At 37.3% G+C, this 21,386-nt stretch overlaps 1 protein-coding gene across 1 annotated transcript in view; it reads right to left on the reverse strand.

Annotated features, from left to right (window-relative positions):
* The window catches only part of LOC124277333 (monocarboxylate transporter 2-like), a 55,969-nt gene that overhangs the window by 24,653 nt on the left and 9,930 nt on the right, over positions 1-21,386 (reverse strand). Inside the window, exons 2-3 of the mRNA XM_046712986.1 lie at positions 19,614-19,710; positions 16,482-16,706 (exon numbers count right to left, since the gene is read on the reverse strand). Coding sequence (XP_046568942.1) covers positions 16,482-16,686 — 205 coding nt within the window. The 5' untranslated portion in view covers positions 16,687-16,706; positions 19,614-19,710. The remainder of the gene's footprint in view (positions 1-16,481; positions 16,707-19,613; positions 19,711-21,386) is intronic.

Consider the following 21,386-nt stretch of genomic DNA (forward strand, 5'->3'; position numbering starts at 1 on the left):
TTGTAACAACATGTTGAGAATGAGTTGTTTACTGTATGCTAAAACTGGTTGTGAATACTGACTTTTAACACTGACATGGTGTTAAAATCAAGCTGTGCCAAGAATGTAATTTCACCTGAAATAAACCACTTTGAGGTCAAGACCTTTGATTTTTAGTGCAACATGACTGGTTATTGTAACGACATGTTGTGAATGAAATGTTTACTGTATACTAAAACTGGTTGTGAATACTGGCTTTTAATACTTACTTGGTGTTAAAATCAAGCTGTGCCAAGAATGCAATTTCAACTGAAATAGGCCCCTTTGAGGTCAAGACTTGTGACTTTTAGTGCAACATGACTGGTTATTGTAATAACATGTTGTGAATGAGATGTGTACTGTATTTTTGCAAGAGTGGTTGTAAATACTGACTTTTAACACTTACATGGTGTTAAAATCAAGCTGTGCCAAGAATGTAATTTCACCAAAATATGCCACTATGAGGTTAAGAGTTGTGATTTTTAGTGCAACATGACTGGTTATTGTAACGACATAATGTGAATGAGATGTGTACTGTATATTTACAAGAGTGGTTGTGAATACTGACTTTTAACACTTACATGGTGTTAAAATCAAGCTGTGCCAAGAATGTAATTTCACCTGAAATAGGCCCCTTTGAGGTCAAGACTTGTGATTTTAAGTGCAACATGACTGGTTATTGTAACATGTTGTGAACATGTTGTGAATGAGATGTTTACTGTATGCTAAAACTGGTTGTGAATACTGACTTTTAATACTTACTTGGTGTTAAAATCAAGCTGTGCCAAGAATGTAATTTCACCAAAAATATGCCCCTTTGAGGTCCAGACTTGTGATTTTTAGTGCAACATGACTGGTTATTGTAACAACATGTTGTGAATGACATGTTTACTGTATGCTAAAACTGGTTGTGAGTACTGACTTTTAATACTTACATGGTGTTAAAATCAAGCTGTGCCAAGAATGTAATTTCACGAGAAATATGGCCCTTTGAGGTCAAGACTTGTGATTTTTAGAGCAACATGACTGGTTATTGTAATAACATGTTGTGAATGAGATGTGTACGGTATATTTGAAAGAATGGTTGTCAATACTGTCTTTTAACACTTACTTGGTGTTAAAATTAAGCTGTGCCAAGAATGTAATTTCACCTGAAATAGGCCCCTTTGAGGTCAAGACTTGTGACTTTTAGTGCAACATGACTGGTTATTGTAAGAACATGTTGTGAATGACATGTGTACTGTATATTTGCAAGAGTGCTTGTAAATACTGACTTTTAACACTTACATGGTGTTAAAATCAAGCTGTGCCAAGAATGTAATTTCACCAAAATATGCCACTTTGAGGTCATGACTTGTGACTTTTAGTGCAACATGACTGGTTATTGTAACGACATGTTGTGAATGAGATGTTTACTGTATGCTAAAACTGGTTGTGAATACTGACTTTTAACACTTACATGGTGTTAAAATCAAGCTGTGCCAAGAATGTAATTTCACCTGAAATAAGCCATTTTGAGGTCAAGACTTGTGATTTTTAGTGCAACATGACTGGTTATTGTAACGACATGTTGTGAATGAGATGTTTACTGTATGCTAAAACTGGGATCAGGCAAAAACGGCCCCATGACAAAACGGCCCCAATTTTGCTTGGCTAAAACGGCCCCAAATTGGCTAAAACGGCCCCGACGTAAAACGGCCCCGATGTTGCTATCAACTATGTTGCTTGAAATGACTCCATACAATTGCAAAAAAAAAAAAGACGTGAAATATATTTCAGCATTTATATTGACATGTAACATATATTGAAACCAGAAAAAAAATCGTAATACACTCCTTGCAGCACACACAGCAGTACCACTAACGTGCTTGACGATGTATTTGTTTTCAATTTTAGTGTAATCTGAAGTTACATAATGGGTATTAAACAAAATAACAACACAGATTCATTAAAGTACTATTGCTAATATTTGTCAAAACACCAGCTCTGTCAGGATTAACTCGACACAGAGCAACTGCTACTTCAATGTTGTTTTAATGACTGTATGTGTGACTTCATGGTATGGATGTGGTTTTAACAATTTGAATTCTGATTCTGAAATGTAATGTTTTATTTGTCAAACTTAAATTTTAGTGAATATTGTTAGATGATCTGTACAATATTCAGTTTGATTCACATGTATTACTGGCCTCATGGCCATTTAAACAGAATAAAATCATGATGAAAATGTCAAAGTTAATTAATTTAATAAGTAATTGAAAAATATGCGTTTTGATCTATCATTTATGACTAAGGACACACATTGAAATAAAACTGATTATTTTGGGGCCGTTTTGGGAAATATGGGGCCGTTTTTACTTGGGGCCGTTTAGTCACGGGGCCATTTCAGCCAAAGCATTTGGGGCCGTTATAGCCAATTTGGGGCCGTTTCGTCTTGGGGCCGTTCTGCTGTGGGGCCGTTTCAGCTATAACCCCTAAAACTGGTTGTGAATACTGACTTTTAATACTTACTTGGTGTTAAAATCAACTGTGCCAAGAATGTAATTTCACCAAAAATGTGGCCCTTTCAGGTCAAGACTTGTGACTTTTAGTGCAACATGATTGACTTATTGTAACAACATGTTGCGAATGAGTTGTTTACTGTATGCTAAAACTGGTTGTGAATACTGACTTTTAACACTTACATGGTGTTAAAATCAAGCTGTGCCAAGAATGTAATTTCACCTGAAATAAACCACTTTGAGGTGAAGACCTTTGATTTTTAGTGCAACATGACTGGTTATTGTAACGACATGTTGTGAATGAAATGTTTACTGTATACTAAAACTGGTTGTGAATACTGGCTTTTAATACTTACTTGGTGCTAAAATCAAGCTGTGCCAAGAATGTAATTTCAACCAAAATATGTCCCTTTGAGGTCAAGACTTGTGACTTTTAGTGCAACATGACTGGTTATTGTAAGAACATGTTGTGAATGAGATGTGTACTGTATTTTTGCAAGAGTGGTTGTAAATACTGACTTTTAACACTTACATGGTGTTAAAATCAAGCTGTGCCAAGAATGTAATTTCACCTGAAATAAGCCACTTTGAGGTCAAGACCTTTGATTTTTAGTGCAACATGACTGGTTATTGTAACGACATGTTGTGAATGAGATGTTTACTGTATGCTAAAACTGGTTGTGAATACTGGCTTTTAATACTTACTTGGTGCTAAAATCAAGCTGTGCCAAGAATGTAATTTCAACTGAAATTTGCCCCTTTGAGGTCAAGACTTGTGACTCTTAGTGCAACATGACTGGTTATTGTTATAACATGTTGTGAATGAAATGTTTACTGTACGCTAAAACTGGTTGTGAATGCTGACTTTTAACACTTACATGGTGTTAAAATCAAGCTGTGCCAAGAATGTAATTTCACCAAAATATGCCCCTTTGAGGTCAAGAATTGTGATTATTAGCGCAACATGACTGGTTATTGTAATAACATGTTGTGAATGAGATGTTTACTGTATGCTAAAACTGGTTGTGAATACTGACTTTTAACACTTACATGGTGTTAAAATCAAGCTGTGCCAAGAATGTAATTTCACCCGAAATGAGCCACTTTGAGGTCAAGACTTGTGATTTTTAGTGCAACATGATTGGTTATTGTAACGACATGTTGTGAATGAGATGTTTACTGTATGCTAAAACTGGTTGTGAATACTGGCTTTTAATACTTACTTGGTGTTAAAATCAAGCTGTGCCAAGAATGTAATTTCACCAAAAATATGCCCCTTTGAGGTCAAGACTTGTGATTTTTAGTGCAACATGACTGGTTATTGTAACAACATGTTGTGAATGAGATGTGTACTGTATATTTGCAAGAGTGGTTGTAAATACTGACCTTTAATACTTACATGGTGTTAAAATCAAGCTGTGCCAAGAATGTAATTTCACCTGAAATAGGCCCCTTTGAGGTCAAGACTTGTGATTTTTAGTGCAACATGACTGGTTATTGTAGGAACATGTTGTGAATAGGATGTGTACTGTATTTTTGCAAGAGTGGTTGTAAATACTGACTTTTAACACTTACATGGTGTTAAAATCAAGCTGTGCCAAGAATGTAATTTCACCAAAATATGCCACTATGAGGTTAAGAGTTGTGATTTTTAGTGCAACATGACTGGTTATTGTAACGACATAATGTGAATGAGATGTGTACTGTATATTTACAAGAGTGGTTGTAAATACTGACTTTTAACACTTACATGGTGTTAAAATCAAGCTGTGCCAAGAATGTAATTTCACCCAAAATATGCCCCTTTGAGGTCCATACTTGTGATTTTTAGTGCAACATGACTGGTTATTGTAATAACATGTTGTGAATGACATGTTTACTGTATGCTAAAACTGGTTATGAGTACTGACTTTTAATACTTACCTGGTGTTAAAATCAAGCTGTGCCAAGCATGTCATTTCACCCAAAATATGCCCCTTTGAGGTCAAGACTTGTGATTTTTAGTGCAACATGATTGGTTATTGTAATAACATGTTGCAAATGAGTTGTTTACTGTATGTTAAAACTGGTTGTGAATACTGACTTTTAACACTTACATGGTGTTAAAATCAAGCTGTGCCAAGAATGTTATTTCACCCAAAATAAGCCACTTTGAGGTGAAGACTTGTGATTTTTAGTGCAACATGACTGGTTATTGTAACGACATGTTGTGAATGAGATGTCTACTGTATGCTAAAACTGGTTGTGAATACTTACTTTTAATACTTATTTGGTGTTAAAATCAAGCTGTGCCAAGAATGTAATTTCACCCAAAATAGGCCCCTTTGAGGTCAATATTTGTGACTTTTAGTGCAACATGACTGGTTATTGTAAGAACATGTTGTGAATGAGATGTGTACTGTATATTTGAAAGAGTGGTTGTAAATACTGACTTTTAACACTTACATGGTGTTAAAATCAAGCTGTGCCAAGAATGTAATTTCACCAAAATATGCCCCTTTGAGGTCAAGAATTGTGATTATTAGTGCAACATGATTGGTTATTGTAATAACATGTTGCGAATACGTTGTTTACTGTATGCTAAAACTGGTTGTGAATACTGACTTTCAATTCTTACTTGGTGTTAAAATCAAGCTGTGCGAAGAATGTAATTTCACCCGAAATATGCCCCTTTGAGGTCAAGACTTGTGATTTTTAGTGCAACATGACTGGTTATTGTAAGAACTTGTTGTGAATGAGATGTGTACTGTATATTTGCAAGAGTGGTTGTAAACACTGACTTTTAACACTTACATGGTGTTAAAATCAAGCTGTGCCAAGAATGTAATTTCACCTGAAATAAGCCACTTTGAGGTCAAGACCTTTGATTTTTAGTGCAACATCACTGGTTATTGTAACGACATGTTGTGAATGAGATGTGTACTGTATATTTGGAAGAATGGTTGTGAACACTGACTTTTAGCACTTACATAGTGTTAAAATCAAGCTGTGCCAAGAATGTAATTTCACCCAAAGTGGCCCACTTTGAGGTGAAGACTTGTTATTTTTAGTGCAACATGACTGGTTATTGTTATAACATGTTGTGAATGAAATGTTTACTGTACGCTAAAACTGGTTGTGAATGCTGACTTTTAACACTTACATGGTGTTAAAATCAAGCTGTGCGAAGAATGCAATTTCACCTGAATTAGGCCACTTCGAGGTCAAAACCTTTGATTTTTAGTGCAACATGATTGGTTATTGTAACGACATGTTGTGAATGAGATGTTTACTGTATGCTAAAACTGGTTGTGAATACTGACTTTTAACACTTACTTGGTGTTAAAATCAAGCTGTGCCAAGAATGTAATTTCACCTGAAATAGGCCCCTCTGGGGTGAAGAATTGTGATTATTAGTGCAACATGACTGGTTATTGTAACGACATAATGTGAATGAAATGTTTACTGTACGCTAAAACTGGTTGTGAATACTGACTTTTAATACTTACATGGTGTTAAAATCAAGCTGTGCCAAGAATGTATTTTCACCCAATGTGGCCCCCTTTGAGGTGAAGACTTGTGATTTTCAGTGCAACATGACTGGTGATTGTAATAACATGTTGTGAATGAGATGTTTACTGTACGCTAAAACTGGTTGTGAATACTGACTTTTAACACTTACATGGTGTTAAAATCAAACTGTGCCAAGAATGCAATTTCACCCGAAATAGGCCTCTTTGAGGTCAAAACTTGTGATTTTTAGTGCAACATGACTGGTTATTGTAACAACATGTTGTGAATGAGATGTGTACTGTATATTTGAAAGAATGGTTGTCAATACTGACATTTAACACTTACTTGGTGTTAAAATCAAGCTGTGCCAAGAATGTAATTTCACCTGAAATAGGCCTCTTAGAGGTCAAGACTTGTGATTTTAGTGCAACATGACTGGTTATTGTAACGACATGTTGTGAATGAAATGTTTACTGTACGCTAAAACTGGTTGTGAATACTGACATTTAACACTTACTTGGTGTTAAAATCAAGCTGTGCCAAGAATGTAATTTCACCTGAAATAGGCCTCTTTGAGGTCAAGACTTGTGATTTTTAGTGCAACATGACTGGTTATTGTAACAACATGTTGTGAATGAGATGTGTACTGTATATTTGGAAGAATTGGTTGTAAATACTGACTTTTAGCACTTACATGGTGTTAAAATCAAGCTGTGGCAAGAATGTAATTTCACCCAGTGTGGCCCGTTTGAGGTGAAGACTTGTGATTTTCAGTGCAACATGACTGGTTATTGTAATAACATGTTGTGAATGAGATGTTTACTGTACGCTAAAACTGGTTGTGAATACTGACTTTTAACACTTACGTGGTGTTAAAATCAAACTGTGCCAAGAATGTAATTTCACCCGAAATAGGCCTCTTTGAGGTCAAAACTTGTGATTTTTAGTGCAACATGACTGGTTATTGTAACGACATGTTGTGAATGAAATGTTTACTGTACGCTAAAACTGGTTGTGAATACTGACTTTTAACACTTACGTGGTGTTAAAATCAAACTGTGCCAAGAATGTAATTTCACCCGAATTTCAGGTCAAATAGGTGCCATGACTGGTTATTGTAACAACATGTTGTGAATGAGATGTGTACTGTATATTTGAAAGAATGGTTGTCAATACTGACATTTAACACTTACTTCGTGTTAAAATCAAGCTGTGCCAAGAATGTAATTTCACCTGAAATAGGCCTCTTAGAGGTCAAGACTTGTGACTTTTAGTGCAACATGACTGGTTATTGTAACAACATGTTGTGAATGAAATGTTTACTGTACGCTAAAACTGGTTGTGAATACTGACTTTTAATACTTAGTTGGTGTTAAAATCAAGCTGTGCGAAGAATGTAATTTCACCTGAAATAGGCCTCTTTGAGGTCAAGACTTGTGATTTTTAGTGCAACATGACTGGTTATTGTAAGAACATGTTGTGAATGAGATGTGTACTGTATATTTGGAAGAATGGTTGTAAATACTGACTTTTAGCACTTACATGGTGTTAAAATCAAGCTGTGCCAAGAATGTAATTTCACCCAAAGTGGCCCCCTTTGAGGTGAAGACTTGTGATTTTCAGTGCAACATGACTGATTATTGTAATAACATGTTGTGAATGAAATGTTTACTGTATGCTAAAACTGGTTGTGAATACTGACTTTTAATACTTACTTGGTGTTAAAATCAAGCTGTGCCAAGAATGTAATTTCACCTGAAATAGGCCACTTTGAGGTCAAGACTTGTGATTTTTAGTGCAACATGACTGGTTATTACATTGTAGCAACATGTTGTAAATGAGATGTGTACTGTATATTTGCAAGAATGGTTGTCAATACTGACTTTTAACACTTACTTGGTGTTAAAATCAAGGTTTGCCAAGAATGTAATTTCACCTGAAATAGGCCCCTTTGAGGTCAAGACTTGTGATTTTAGTGCAACATGACTTGTTATTGTAATAACATGTTCTGAATGAGATGTTTACTGTATATTTGCTAAAACTAGTTGTAAATACTGACTTTTAACACTTTCTTGTTAAAATGAAGCTATGCCCAAAATGTAATTAGACCCTAAACGGGCCCCTGTGATTTTAGTGCGACATGATTGGTTATCATTAGTTCATGTTGTAAAATTGACCTATAGTTTATATTTGCAAAGAAAGTTGTGAATAATGAGTGTTTTGGTCAACAACTGGCAAGTAATTGAATTACTGTCCACAATGTATTGCAACCGTAATTGGGCCCCTTGAAGTTAAAACCTTGTGATTGATGTTGACATGTTTTTCATCATGAATACCTGTTGTAAAACTGATGTTATTTGTATGTAAATAAAATGATAGTTGTAACTAAGTCATTATGGTTCACTGATATTTCAGACTTCTTGTTATTTTTCATGGGAACTGATAAAACCCATTTTTGGCCCCTCTGCATTGAAATTACGCCTCAGATCATCTAAAAAATAGCATTTTTATGCAAAGCAATCCTGTCTCTAAACAAATAACATGTGTTCAGTCAATTCTGTTTGTGGGCCAAAAACCACCCTTATCATACCTTGTCCTTTTCAAATTTGCAAATGTTTACACACCTTAGATATTTATGCATCATACCGGATTTCAGGGGTATGTATATGAACGGTTCATACACCTTCATGTTACCTGTGCTCAAGCAAGATGACCATTTGTTTCCATCATGTGAATTACTTTGTTCATGTAATTTCATTTTCACACGTTTTAGTACGTTTGAAATCAACGTTCACGTGACCTCATTATTCTTATCATCAAAAGAGCCTGTCTAAGAAAGGAATATTACGCAAGCTAACGTGGCTTATTTAGCTGCACTCGCTCTTGCTACCAGTATCAGTTACGCTTTGTCTGCGGTGTTGGCAAATCTTGTGAGTGGTGAACAAAAGGGCGATGAGCTGTCCCTTTGTCCTTACAGGTGTCCCTAGCTGTCCCAACAGAATAGCACTTTATCTCTCTTGGAGCGCGGCCAAATACGCTACACGAACCAACTCGAAATTTCTTAAGTCTCTTCAGCTCGCGTATCAGTACTGTAAATTCGTTTTTGGCAGTACATAATTGGAATATTATTGCACTGCATGTGACCTGTCTTATTACTCTCACAGTGCCTGAACCATGTTTTTTTCTCCTTCCGCTCAGCCTTTGCTGTAATAACGCCATACATGAACTTAAAGTTGTCCACATTTGTTTCATTAACACAAACGCATATCATAACAAACATTGCCATATCAAATTATATATTCTGTGAGACATGGAATGAAAAATAGCTTTTATCGTGTAGCGATTATGACCGGATAGCACAGGCGGGTGCGTTCTCTGAGTATACCATTGGCATGTTGGACCCCTGTACCTTTTGTGAAATTCGTCTTGATTGTCCTGTTTAACTTGACGATCCATAAACCCAGATTCCGAAAGCAAATGTCACACAAGTAAATGTGATGTTGCACTGCTGTAATTTTCCCTGTCGGAGGAGTCCTTCTAACAAGATATATATTCCGTTGTTTGGAGCAGGCCTATGACTATTACGCCTCAGTGTTGCTAAACATCTTGCAGACCTTTAGCCTGACATAGACGTACACCTCGCATGTTCAAGTTCAGATCTGACAGGTGCCGAAAATTGTGATTCCAACAAGAATGCAATATCTCAGTGGGTAAGTAAGTTGAGTGCTTTCTACAACGTTGGAGAGAATGGTATCGCTGTCCTTCTGATATTGTTTATTTTGTAAATCCAAAGGTATTAATGTTGTTGAAGATGAGTGGCATATTTTGAATATTTGTGAATGTTTCTCTGATATTCGAGGGAAATATATTGGGAAATATTTAAGTAAGCCGCCGACGATAAACAACTTTATCCATATTATGCAATCTGCAAATGTCGATATGATTAAGAAAGTTTCTTTATTCTTATATAATGTACAAATTAGAATGAAGAGCAGAACATTTTTACAAATCATTGTGTACCATTCATGTGATGTGTGATCACGCATTTGACTGTATTATGGGCCAGTGGCCTTTTACTGAATAAAACTGTCTGTCTGTCTGTCTGTCTGTCTGTCTGTCTGTCTGATATTCCCCCGAACGGAAGCTCTACCCATTTAGGGTACAATGTGTATGCTACAGATTTGTAGGGGATAGTCTTAAGACTTTTTCTACTTTGACCAGGATTCTTCGAACTTGCAACAGTCGTTTGAGAAGATCAAGAGACAAAAGGGGTACTGTGCGATGTATCTGGCAGACGTACATGGAGAAAGTTCGAAGAATGTTGCTGTATAAATACAATAATAGAAATACCGGTTATGTTTGAAAAGTACCCTCCATCTGATAGCCAGTGAGATTATTGTGAAAGATCGCAATATGTATGATCATAAACGGGCCCAGATAAAAGTACGTGTCATTCATTCCCACATTATATCCCCTTCATAGACACAGTACATGGTTGTTACAGGTAGGGCAAACACCTTCTCCTATAGGCATCTGCCGGTTTCACGCTACATCCATGTATTCAGATTATTGAGAAAAGTAGCACCGCATGTTCTCCACCATCCCACATATAATTGTATAGATACCCAGTGATTAGGGATAGCACTGCAGCAACGTAATGAAATTTACGACATACACTATCATCTGCAGTAGTACTGCCATACCTAGCATCGTATTTATTACTCTCTTACATATGGTGAAATATCACAGGGTTGTCATGGTAACGATAATTTGGCATACCATTTATTGTCTTATTCTTTTATCTGCGATCAGAATTTAAATCAGTTTTGACGTGAGCATGTCAAGAGAAAAGAAGCTGTAAAACGAACATTTATGTGATCGAACCTATAGGCCTTTGTAAAAGCGAATTTCAGGCCACTCACATAAAAAAAACCTTCATGATAAATATCTGCTAATCCGTGGCACGATTCCAACCATATCATGGGCATGTGTTTGTGAATCATAATGAAATAGTGATGTTACAAGGCGTCCATGCCGCGTCAACAACACATGCAAACGCACGAGAATTACAATACGGGGCCCCTAAACCACTGATGCTCCGTGACCTGGAGACACATGTGATTGAGCGTATGTAGGGACGGGTAGAAGACAAAAGACAAAATGGATACTCGTGCCGTTATACTTTTGAATTATACGTAAACATTTGTTCTTATAAATGTATACTTTCCAGTTTCAACCAAATGTACATTTGAAGGATATTTAAATCTAGGTTAAGTTATTTGAATCATATTTACAATTAGAAGACCCAAACAATAGTCTGTTGTCAAAATATTTTGTTTTCCATATCTTGTCACAATCTGTATCCAGAGACCATATAATAGTTTATTATATGGTCTCTGCTGTATCATAGTCACAGAACGATATTATTTCCCCTTCCGCCCAGCCCTTACTGTAATGCTTACACCCTAAATGAGGCATATCTACATATTCCCAGGTTCAACGTTTGTTATAATCTGCAGGAAAACTCACTGCAGGGTTCGGGTTACAGAGTAAACATACCAAACACCCATGGCCGGCGGGGACCAACATCTTCAGTAACATTTACATCTGCCAACGCTTAATTCGCAAGTGGTGAGGCAATACGCTAATGAGGCTAAGGGTTCTATACCATGATTGTGAAATATCTATGATGCCTTATATGAAGTCTATAATCTAAGCAAGTCTAGCTATGTATGGCTTCAAGTCACTGCTTGAAGAAAGGCTCCTTTAGAATTTTGTTTGGTAAATATTAGCATTTCACTGACTTAATCATATTGGAAAACACATGGCAACCTATCCTTCATTGTGACTATGATTAAGGTTATTTTCTTTGAGTTAACTGACAGGCTTTCGGTATCAAATATTTGGAACTCCGGCCCAAGGTGATGTTATACTGTCTGGAAATATAGCGTTTTTGTAATGCTTTGGTTGCACTTAATGATAAGTGATTGTTAAATGTGCATATGATGTTTTTGAAGCATAATCTCAGTTGACTCAGAGACTTTGCACGTTTTTTCCCCCACTCTTTCCACACCCATCCTTCGGTTTTTATGTTTGTGACATGATCTGCACACTTATAATTTAAAACAGGTATATAAATACTAACTGTTTGCAATCTTTACCCAGTTTAGTTTTCCATTTATTTAGCAATTTTCAGTTTCTACTATTTTCTGGAAATTTTGTACGGAGGTGCATTTAACAGTTTCACCCAATAACAGTAAAGCATACAGATAATACGTTTCGGTACTTTGATAGGTTAATAAGTTTACATTACATTTCATGATATTGGGATGTCAAAATGATTAACATTAGTATATAATGTATAACAAATCAGACAGCAAAAAGCAAAAATTAAAAACGCATGAGCAACATAAATGATGTCAGGTAGTAAGCTTTCAATAATTACAGAAACTGCTTAGCTATCTAACTTTATGAACTAATTGCAGTCACTAAAGTTTTCTATAATCTACCCCAGAGATGGACTCAAAATAGGTGTACAGTATATTCCGTCGGGTAACTGAAATTTGAGAAAACGTCCGTATGGGACAATATCTGTATTCCGAATCAAAAAGAGGCCATCCCAAGTAGTGGTGTAACGATTCATCGATAGTATCGATGTTTGCATAGTCAGCTATGCGATACGAATGCATCAATACAAAACACATTTAGGCAATACATCAGGATATTTATATCGCGAGGGTTCATGATACATCGATGTATCGCCACAAGAGACGATATATCCCGATACTACTTAAGTACTACTTAAAGTTGTAAGGAGTATTGCATTAGGAATAGGAAGGGAGTCTCTTTGAAATCCTTCTGAAATTTAAAAACAAATTGAACCTTATAGGAATTTGTTTGTATCTGTTACATGAACAAAGGAGTTGGTGTAGAAGTGAAAGAGTGTGAACATGTTTCAAACTCTGAGAACTGTACAATACTTGTCTTCATGTAATTGAAATATGTTTTAGTTGTTTGACACATAACACCATCTATTCACAACTATGAATGGTGTCTTACCTTTGTTAAGAAAGAGAACAAAGATAAGATACAATTTAGACAGCAGACTAAAGAGTTTTTTTCAGTGATTCTGATATAAATTACATTGAATTGTTTGTGAAAGAATTGGTGTAGAAACACAACTTCCCAAAGGAAACTTCAGTTTCAAATTCATTTTCAGGAGTGCTGACCATGTTTGACTGAACCTTCTTCAACATGAAATGCTGAAATTATATTAGCTCAACAACTTTTTAAGTGTGTGTGTGTGTGTGAGTGTAACACAGGTTTTAATGAATTTATAACTATTTTAAGTCACGATATGGCTGAAATATTGCCACTATGACTATAAACTTTAACTCACTCACTCACTCACTCACTCATGATATATCGTCTCGCCTCATTAAACTGGTATCAGGATATATCGTCTCCCCGCTTAGGCTACGAAACACAGCTCTAATACCAAGTATGTGCATATTAACACATTTACAACTGTTACAGAAATTTACATCGGGAATCAGTAATGCATTGTAATCATCCTTTTTGAAAGTATAGATAGTTATGATCATGAGTATGACAAGTGTGCACTAAAATAAGGGACCTACCGGTTCATGTATGTGTGAACACACCTGTCTGTGTTTTATTGCAATAAGCAGTCTCTCCTTGTATGTCATATATAGGAAGTGTACCTAAGGTCAGATAAATTTAAACTATAATGTAATTTCCATTGCAAAAAGTATAAACGGTATTACCTACCGATCAGAAAGGCTTATCAGTACCCCACTGCCACCACACCACCCTATGCCTACCCTATCCCACACCCTCTCCCACCCACACACATGCACACACGTGCACACACTCCCTAACATACATATCGCTCTGGTCCATAGACCCAATATTGGAACCTTTTAAACAGACATCATGTGTCAAGAAAGGCAGGCACGTTAATAGTGGTGCTCAGTGATGGCTATCACTTCGCCATGTGTTGCTAATGATCTCCGTGCATTATGGCGTAGTCCAACGCGCTAACGAACCCGATGTGACAGTTACATTACAGAAGCATTGAAATACATGTTAAAGTAGTGTTAATCTTGTAAAACTATATTTACCAATTACCAACCATTTACGCGTGTACTAAATATATGACAAACCCAACCCTGGTCATACGGGATTTCAAAGGTATTAAATTGAATGTCCTACAATCACAGCATTTACATATGTTACACATGCTAGAAAACACATGAAAACAATGGGCAGATTTACACACCTGTGAAATACATGTAAAGACAGAATTGAGTGTTCGTTTATTTTAACATCCCTTTAAACGTGTGTAAATCTGACAGCCAGATGATACGTAGATTTCAAACGTTTGTTCATATGGACGCCGGATGAAACGTATATTTCCTAACGTTAGTAAATTTGGGTAATATAGTCATTTTGTGTGGTGGTACCGGTAGTTGTTGATCCTATACAGACAGAATAGATCAAGTGACAAGTGTGGACTAATGAAGAGGCCTCGGCACATCCCACTTACAGAGCGTGCCAACGGGCTTTCAGATGGAATTTACAAAACAAAGTTTTGCCATTTGGGATCAGGAACGCTCAAACGTTTTTAAATCAATATATGTCATTTAGCAACCTCTCCACAAGTTACCTTGGCAACAGGGTAAAAAGTTTGGCCGATTGGCAGTGACATTGGTACAGGAGAAAGTGAATCAGGCCTTTCTCATCATGTTTGTTATATTTCACCAACATTTGACATTGTCAGATAAGTTATTACAATAATAAAGAAACTTACTCTTGCATAAAATGAAGATAATATACAGCGCCTAATGCGCTGGAGTCAGTATTCACGGAAATTGGACCCATACAATCATATTTAATGCAAAAACATCACTGGTTCATCAATGGCAGGGGCGGTGGGGTAGCCTAGTAGTTAAAGCGTTCGCTCGTCACGCCGAAGACCCGGGTTCGATTCCCCACATCGGTACAATATGTGAAGCCCATTTCTGGTGTCCCCCACCGTGATATTGCTGGAATATTGCTAAAAGCGGCGTAAAACTGAACTCACTCACTCACTCACTCATCATTGGTACGAGTAGTTTGAATATGATCAGTGCCAACTGCAAACGTGACTAGATATGTTTATGACTATCTCATAATGATCACGTTTAATGTTTATTTCTGTTTACCGTACTTCGCTTGAATGTGATGTGTTGTGACCGCAAATATGATTCGCGCTGATACATACAACCCTTATGTTTAGAACGTGGAATGTTTCCTAGTATATAACATACTTATCAGATTTTGACCAGACATTAGCAGCAAACGTTCACACTTCCTTTGTCTGAAGGAGAGTGTTTATTGCAGTGTAATATTTCTGAAGATGGTTACCTGATTGTATTTTATTGGTATTGTTATCATTCAATAGAAGGCCATAACAGTGTGTTTAAACAATAATATGTTGTCAGGAATGCATCTCTATCTACTGGAAGCACTGACGTTTCAGTGCTGTCGCCACTTCATACTGTAATGCTAACTAATGGTTCTGTTATTCTTACAGTTAAAATTATCAGTATTCCTAACTCAGTCATGTGGAAATGTTTAGAATTATCAGTATTAATTAATTTATAACCTTTTCTAAGAATGGTAGTAGCAAATATTCAAATATGTTACAATAAGGTTTTAGTTGGTTTTTAGCGCCTACGAACATTCGCCTGTTTGTAGTGTTGTATTCAGCCGAACATGGCTTCAAGTCACGAGATTTTCACAATCAAAATTGTCTCTGTATTCATTATTTAGCTTGGAATTCTAACGAATAAATTATTCATCGACGTCAACATCCATAACGAAAAAGGAACACCTGTTAATTCTGTTCTGTTTATGCTAGAACGAGTTTTCAGCTTTAACATCTGGGCAGTCACATGTAGAACGCACTATTTACGCGAACACACACGCTCCAAACGTATTAGTAAGTGGGGTTTAACGGGTTTGTGAACGTATTCCGGTTAAAAAGGCGGGTGCTAACTGAACGAGTGTGATGGAAGTCTCAGATGTTTACAGCATGAACACCATGAGCACGGCCCGTGAAGACAAACCTGGAAATCATAATCGAGGCATTTTGGGTGTGACCAACGGACGCAACCTTCCACAGCAAACTCAACCCAACGGAAGTTAAAAAAGATTATTCCAAATCTGCATCCTCGTGAGGATCTGGTTAGAGTTGATGTTCCTTGTCGCGTATGGCGACCGACGGGATCGGGTGGACTTGGTTAATGAGTCAGATCATCATATTCCAGTGGCGCAGATCGTTGCTCGTGTTGTCAAATAGTGGATTGTCTGCTTACAATCAGCCATCGTATGGCCAGAATAAAGCTAACGTTAAAGAACCAGATATAAAAAAAACATGTAATGAACTCAAACAAACAAACAAACCTGCAAGAGAGGACATGCTGAAGAATAACGAACCAAGCCAGACCGTAGCGTCAACATCAGCGCGGTACGCCTCCAGTAACGCTACATGGAACACTCCAGAGGCATAACTGAGACTTGAGTTGAAGAACAACGTCATGAACGACAGGGCGATAATGAAGTAGGAATACCAGCCTTGTTTCTGGACATCGCCATCCTTTTCCATCATCTTGACCACAACGACCACCCCTGAAACAGCACATTGCCAAGTAGAATATGGGCCCGTGGGCGAGATAACAACCTAATTGAATGCAACCCTTACCTCCACCACAGATACGCCCACATCTACAGTGACATCCTGAAATAGCCAAACATGAAATGAGAATATCGCGACGCTGCGTGATGTGGCGGTATCGATCGAGCATCCCCCAGTCGTTACTATCCACTTACTCTACCTGGTATTAGAAGCTGATCCGGTCATAGACGGGACATTCTGTGAGCCGGGGCTATTCGGTGCTCGTAGTGTAGTGTGTCTGGCATTCATATCAGATCAGATCATCAGTTATTCGAATCACAAATTTACTCTGATTAATTATATTTTTATTATTAGTACCATTTGTTTGTTTGTTTGTCAACACCGCACTCATCAGTATTCCAGCTATATGGCGGCGGTCTGTAAATAATCGAGTCTAGACCAGACAATCCAGGGATTGACATCATGATCATCGATCTACGCAGCTGGGATACGATGACATGTGTTCACCAAGTCAGCGAGCCTGACCACCTGATCCCGTTAGTCGCCTCTTATGACAAGCATGGGTTACTGAAGATCAATTCTTGAACCAGTAACATACCCATGATCGTTGATTTCATTGAAATATTATCATCACTCCGTGTTTTATAAAGCCTATAGCCAAATCAGGAGTATTTACAGTATCTTGACAAAGATATAGCATTGACTGTGGGTAAAACACATTGCTTTGTCTAAATGTAGTCAATAAGTAATGGAATTGTATTGTTTCATCTTGTTTTATACAAACGTAATGTCGATTTATATGTATAGCAAAAGTTTTGTTAATATTTAATTTAAGCAAATAAGTTAATTAGTTCTTGATGATATATTTCGGAAATAATACAATTACATGATTTCTTTCTTTCCTTGCTTAAATTAAAAAACACAACTATGATTGACATTATCAAAAGCATAACATAGGGTAAGTTTGAATTTTTCTGGAAAAGAAACTTTGCTCTTAATTACGGTTTCAATCCCTAGATTGTCCATATAAAGCTGCTATTCATAATTTTATATAACTGTCACATCACACAAATTTACATTAGCAATAGAGGGAGTAAGAACAATTGATTTAATAGGGGCAGTATAGGGTTACAAACAGCCACTGCGAGATGCGTAAGAACTCCCTTCACTGATTATCTTCGTCGACCCTCTACTTTTACTCGCCTCACTGAGTTGGGTTAATGTTTTGTAATGGATATGAAAGAATGTTCTGTCTCTTTTATTACAGTAGGAAGCCACTGTAAGGCACCCCGATATTGCCTGTAGCGTGTTGCTGTGATTCAGTTAACAGAGTGTGACGAGAGTTGGCAACTTACCCCGTCAAGTGGGTCGTCACCCCAGCGCGCGCCACACGAGCTCGTGGTTGAACAGTACATTATAAAATATTAATTCATCTGTATGTACACACACCAGAGCTATCTGAAAAAGTGTCGGAGAGATTCTAAAGGCGATATCGGATACACCTTTAGAAATGCATCTGTGAGGAGTACCGTATACAATAAAATTGCTTTAAGTTACAGAAATGGTTGTCTGTGGCAACGACATCACGTATGGAGGGATGCTTAACCCATTCCCTTTATTCGACCTGCCGAGGTCAGCGATCTCGGTACCTTGTCAATATACGGAGAGAGGCTACTTACACAATCGCACTTCCACACAACACAGTATTTGCTTAGCCACTGCAAAAATATGTTTACAGAGAAGTTTGAGGTCGTCATTGAGTATTTTTGTGGGTCGCGAATATTGGGTTACTTTGTTTGCGTGTGTGGAGTTGAAGACGGGGGGAGTGTTTATAAACTCCCCCTGACCAGAATAGGGACATGTATCCTGACACAATCTATAGTAAATTTAATATTTACAGATTTGACTGATATCCCTCACAGGTCAGTTAATATAAACAAAAGCGACAAAATAATTTCAGTAAATATAAATAGAGCGTCAGTTTAAACAAATATAAATATATTTATATTATTATCATACAGAACAAATTTATTGGATGTGAAAGGCTAACAAGCAATGGAATTTATATGAATGGGTCTATGAATATAATGAAATTGATATTTAGCAATAATATGAAATAATCCATAACATATATAAATACAAACATTGGCATATACAGCCTTAGTTTATACCTTCATCATGAAAGCATATCCTGTGACGAATTCCGTAGTGACAAACAGATTGGCAGCATGTATATTTATATCGCTGTAACGCCATGGCGAAATAAGCCCTTCTTCGCTGGATTAAATGTTACATTCATAAAGCACATATGTGTTACACCTTTGAGGCTTATTGTCCTGAACGCCTCAGACTTATGCGAATTCACCATAGCGCCAGGTCATGTATGGCGGCAAGCCAGCACTCATGACCTAATTTAGTGTGTTCGTCAAGGGAAAGGTGTTACACATATATTTTGAATATTTATGTTACATTTTCTTAACGACTTAATACATTTCGATCACCTGCTATCGGCAAATTCGGCTACAAGGCCTAGGGAAAAAGAATATTTCGTGTTATACCATTGAATGGAAAATAGAGAAAATTCCTATATTTAGCACAAGCGAAGGAATTGATCGAACACGGAACTATATGGATGTGTGGAAGGCAGACCACAGATCCCAGCGACTATGGTTCATCGAGCAGTGTGAAGTACACACAAACGTTGGGCTAGCAGCCCTTAATGTTCTTCCTCGGCCCGTCCAGACAGCTCATATATGTTATCATGTACAGGCCGCATTCCAAAAGGAACCGTTTGTTTCAGTGAACCCTGCTGTTGGCAGATTGTCAAACGTGTGTTCTACGCTTCTAATATATATATGGCTCTCTCATCTTCTATTCAGAAGACAGATAGAGTTGCTTACCTCGAGAGAAGGTTTCGATTGACAGGGAAGTCTCACATCGGATGTAATACGTCACGTGATCGCCAAGGGTAACCGCTGGTTCAGCGTGCGTGTGTATCTGAATATGGGGCAGATCGATTAAGTTATGACTGCAATAATCTGTTTTCGATTTTATGTCAGATTTTATGTGTTATACATCTGTACAATATACAGTGGGTTCGAAAGTTGTTTTGACATTTTTTCTGATCGTTCCACTTGTTGGCAGGAAACGAGCGTTGGCTCGTCACGCCGAACACCCGGGTTCGAATCCCCACATGGGTACAATGTGTGAAGCCCATTTCTGGTGTCCCCCGCCGTGATGTTGCTGGAATATTGCTAAAAGCGGCGTAAAACCATACTCAGTCAGTCAGTCAGTGGCAGGATACGCTCATATTTTCGCAAACACCTAGTATCATTAGAATTTGACTTATGATTGAGGTTGCACAATTTTTGAAAAGATGACATTGGTCTGAGCCAGGTAGAATATCATAGTCTTGGATACTACTCCCTGTAGAGGCTTAAATGATTTACAGTTACCATTTCAACATTTGTTTCGATTCAATTCCTTATTACAGACGTGTAGACCATCGGCTCATAACTACAGAGGTTACATTGTACATGGTGTGTACAGTACAAATTAATAATATTAACAGCTTAGATACATTGCATAATAAATAGAGCTTGCTAAAATATTGATAAGGTTACAATGTGATGATGATTGAAGAGTTTGAATTTGGCTTTACTTGGATTGGTACAATAGGTTTTAGGTAAATTTGCTACCTTTAATCGTTAAAAGTACGCTTGAATTCAGAGATCGTGTTGGTTCAATCAGTTGTTTACGGATACTGTACTCACAAATGGTTAATTAAATAAAGATAGAACATATAGATTATTAAAGTGTCCCCGAGTACGCACTAGCTATTAGGGAGAGATTAAAACAAAGTCTACTGGCAGAATTCAGATATGGCCCACGTCCTCCAAAGTAGAACTAGACAGCTCCTCTGGTCCGAAAAACTCCTTTAGATACGTATCTTCCCCTGCTCTGTTAATGAGGAAGAATAGCAATGTTCTTAATTCACGTGAGCGTCATTCAGACTAGAGGCTGTGTCTATTTGGCTTAGATTTCCCCTATTCACTTCGATGTTTCCTATTGAATGGTTAACATCTATATGTGAACTGAGGATTCATGTCAACCATCAGCTGCATACGTTCAACAGTATAACTAACATACTATAAAACATAGTCGGATCCAGTGTGTGTGTGTGTGTGTGTGTGTGTGTGTGTGTGTGTGTGTGTCTTTTGTCCTGAAAGTTTATTATATGACCCGTGAAAATGTGCACCCACCCCCTTTCTCAAAAAGCTGTATCCGCCCCTGTTTTATACTTTAACTGTCCAATCAAATTCATATTACTATAGATACTTAGATACACAGACGGTTTTTTATGAATACAAATATGTAAAACGTATTCTCACCCGTGAAGGTCCGGGTTAGAATGTGCCTTCAGTAATCCCTGCTTGTCGTATGAGGCGACTAAGGGGATCGGGTGGTCAGGCTTGCTGACTTGGTTGACACATGTCATCGATTCCCAATTGCGCAGATCGATGCTCATGCTGTTGATCACTTGATTGTCTGGTCCAGACTCGATTATTTACAGACCGCCGCCATATAGCTGGAATATTGCTGAGTGCGGTGTAAAACTAAACTCACTCACTCACTAAAACGTATTCTCACATACGTGTACTTAAAACATATTG

The sequence above is a fragment of the Haliotis rubra genome, unplaced genomic scaffold, assembly GCF_003918875.1.
Source record: "Haliotis rubra isolate DU_JTF1 unplaced genomic scaffold, ASM391887v1 Scf22, whole genome shotgun sequence".
In the NCBI taxonomy this organism is placed as follows: domain Eukaryota; kingdom Metazoa; phylum Mollusca; class Gastropoda; order Lepetellida; family Haliotidae; genus Haliotis; species Haliotis rubra.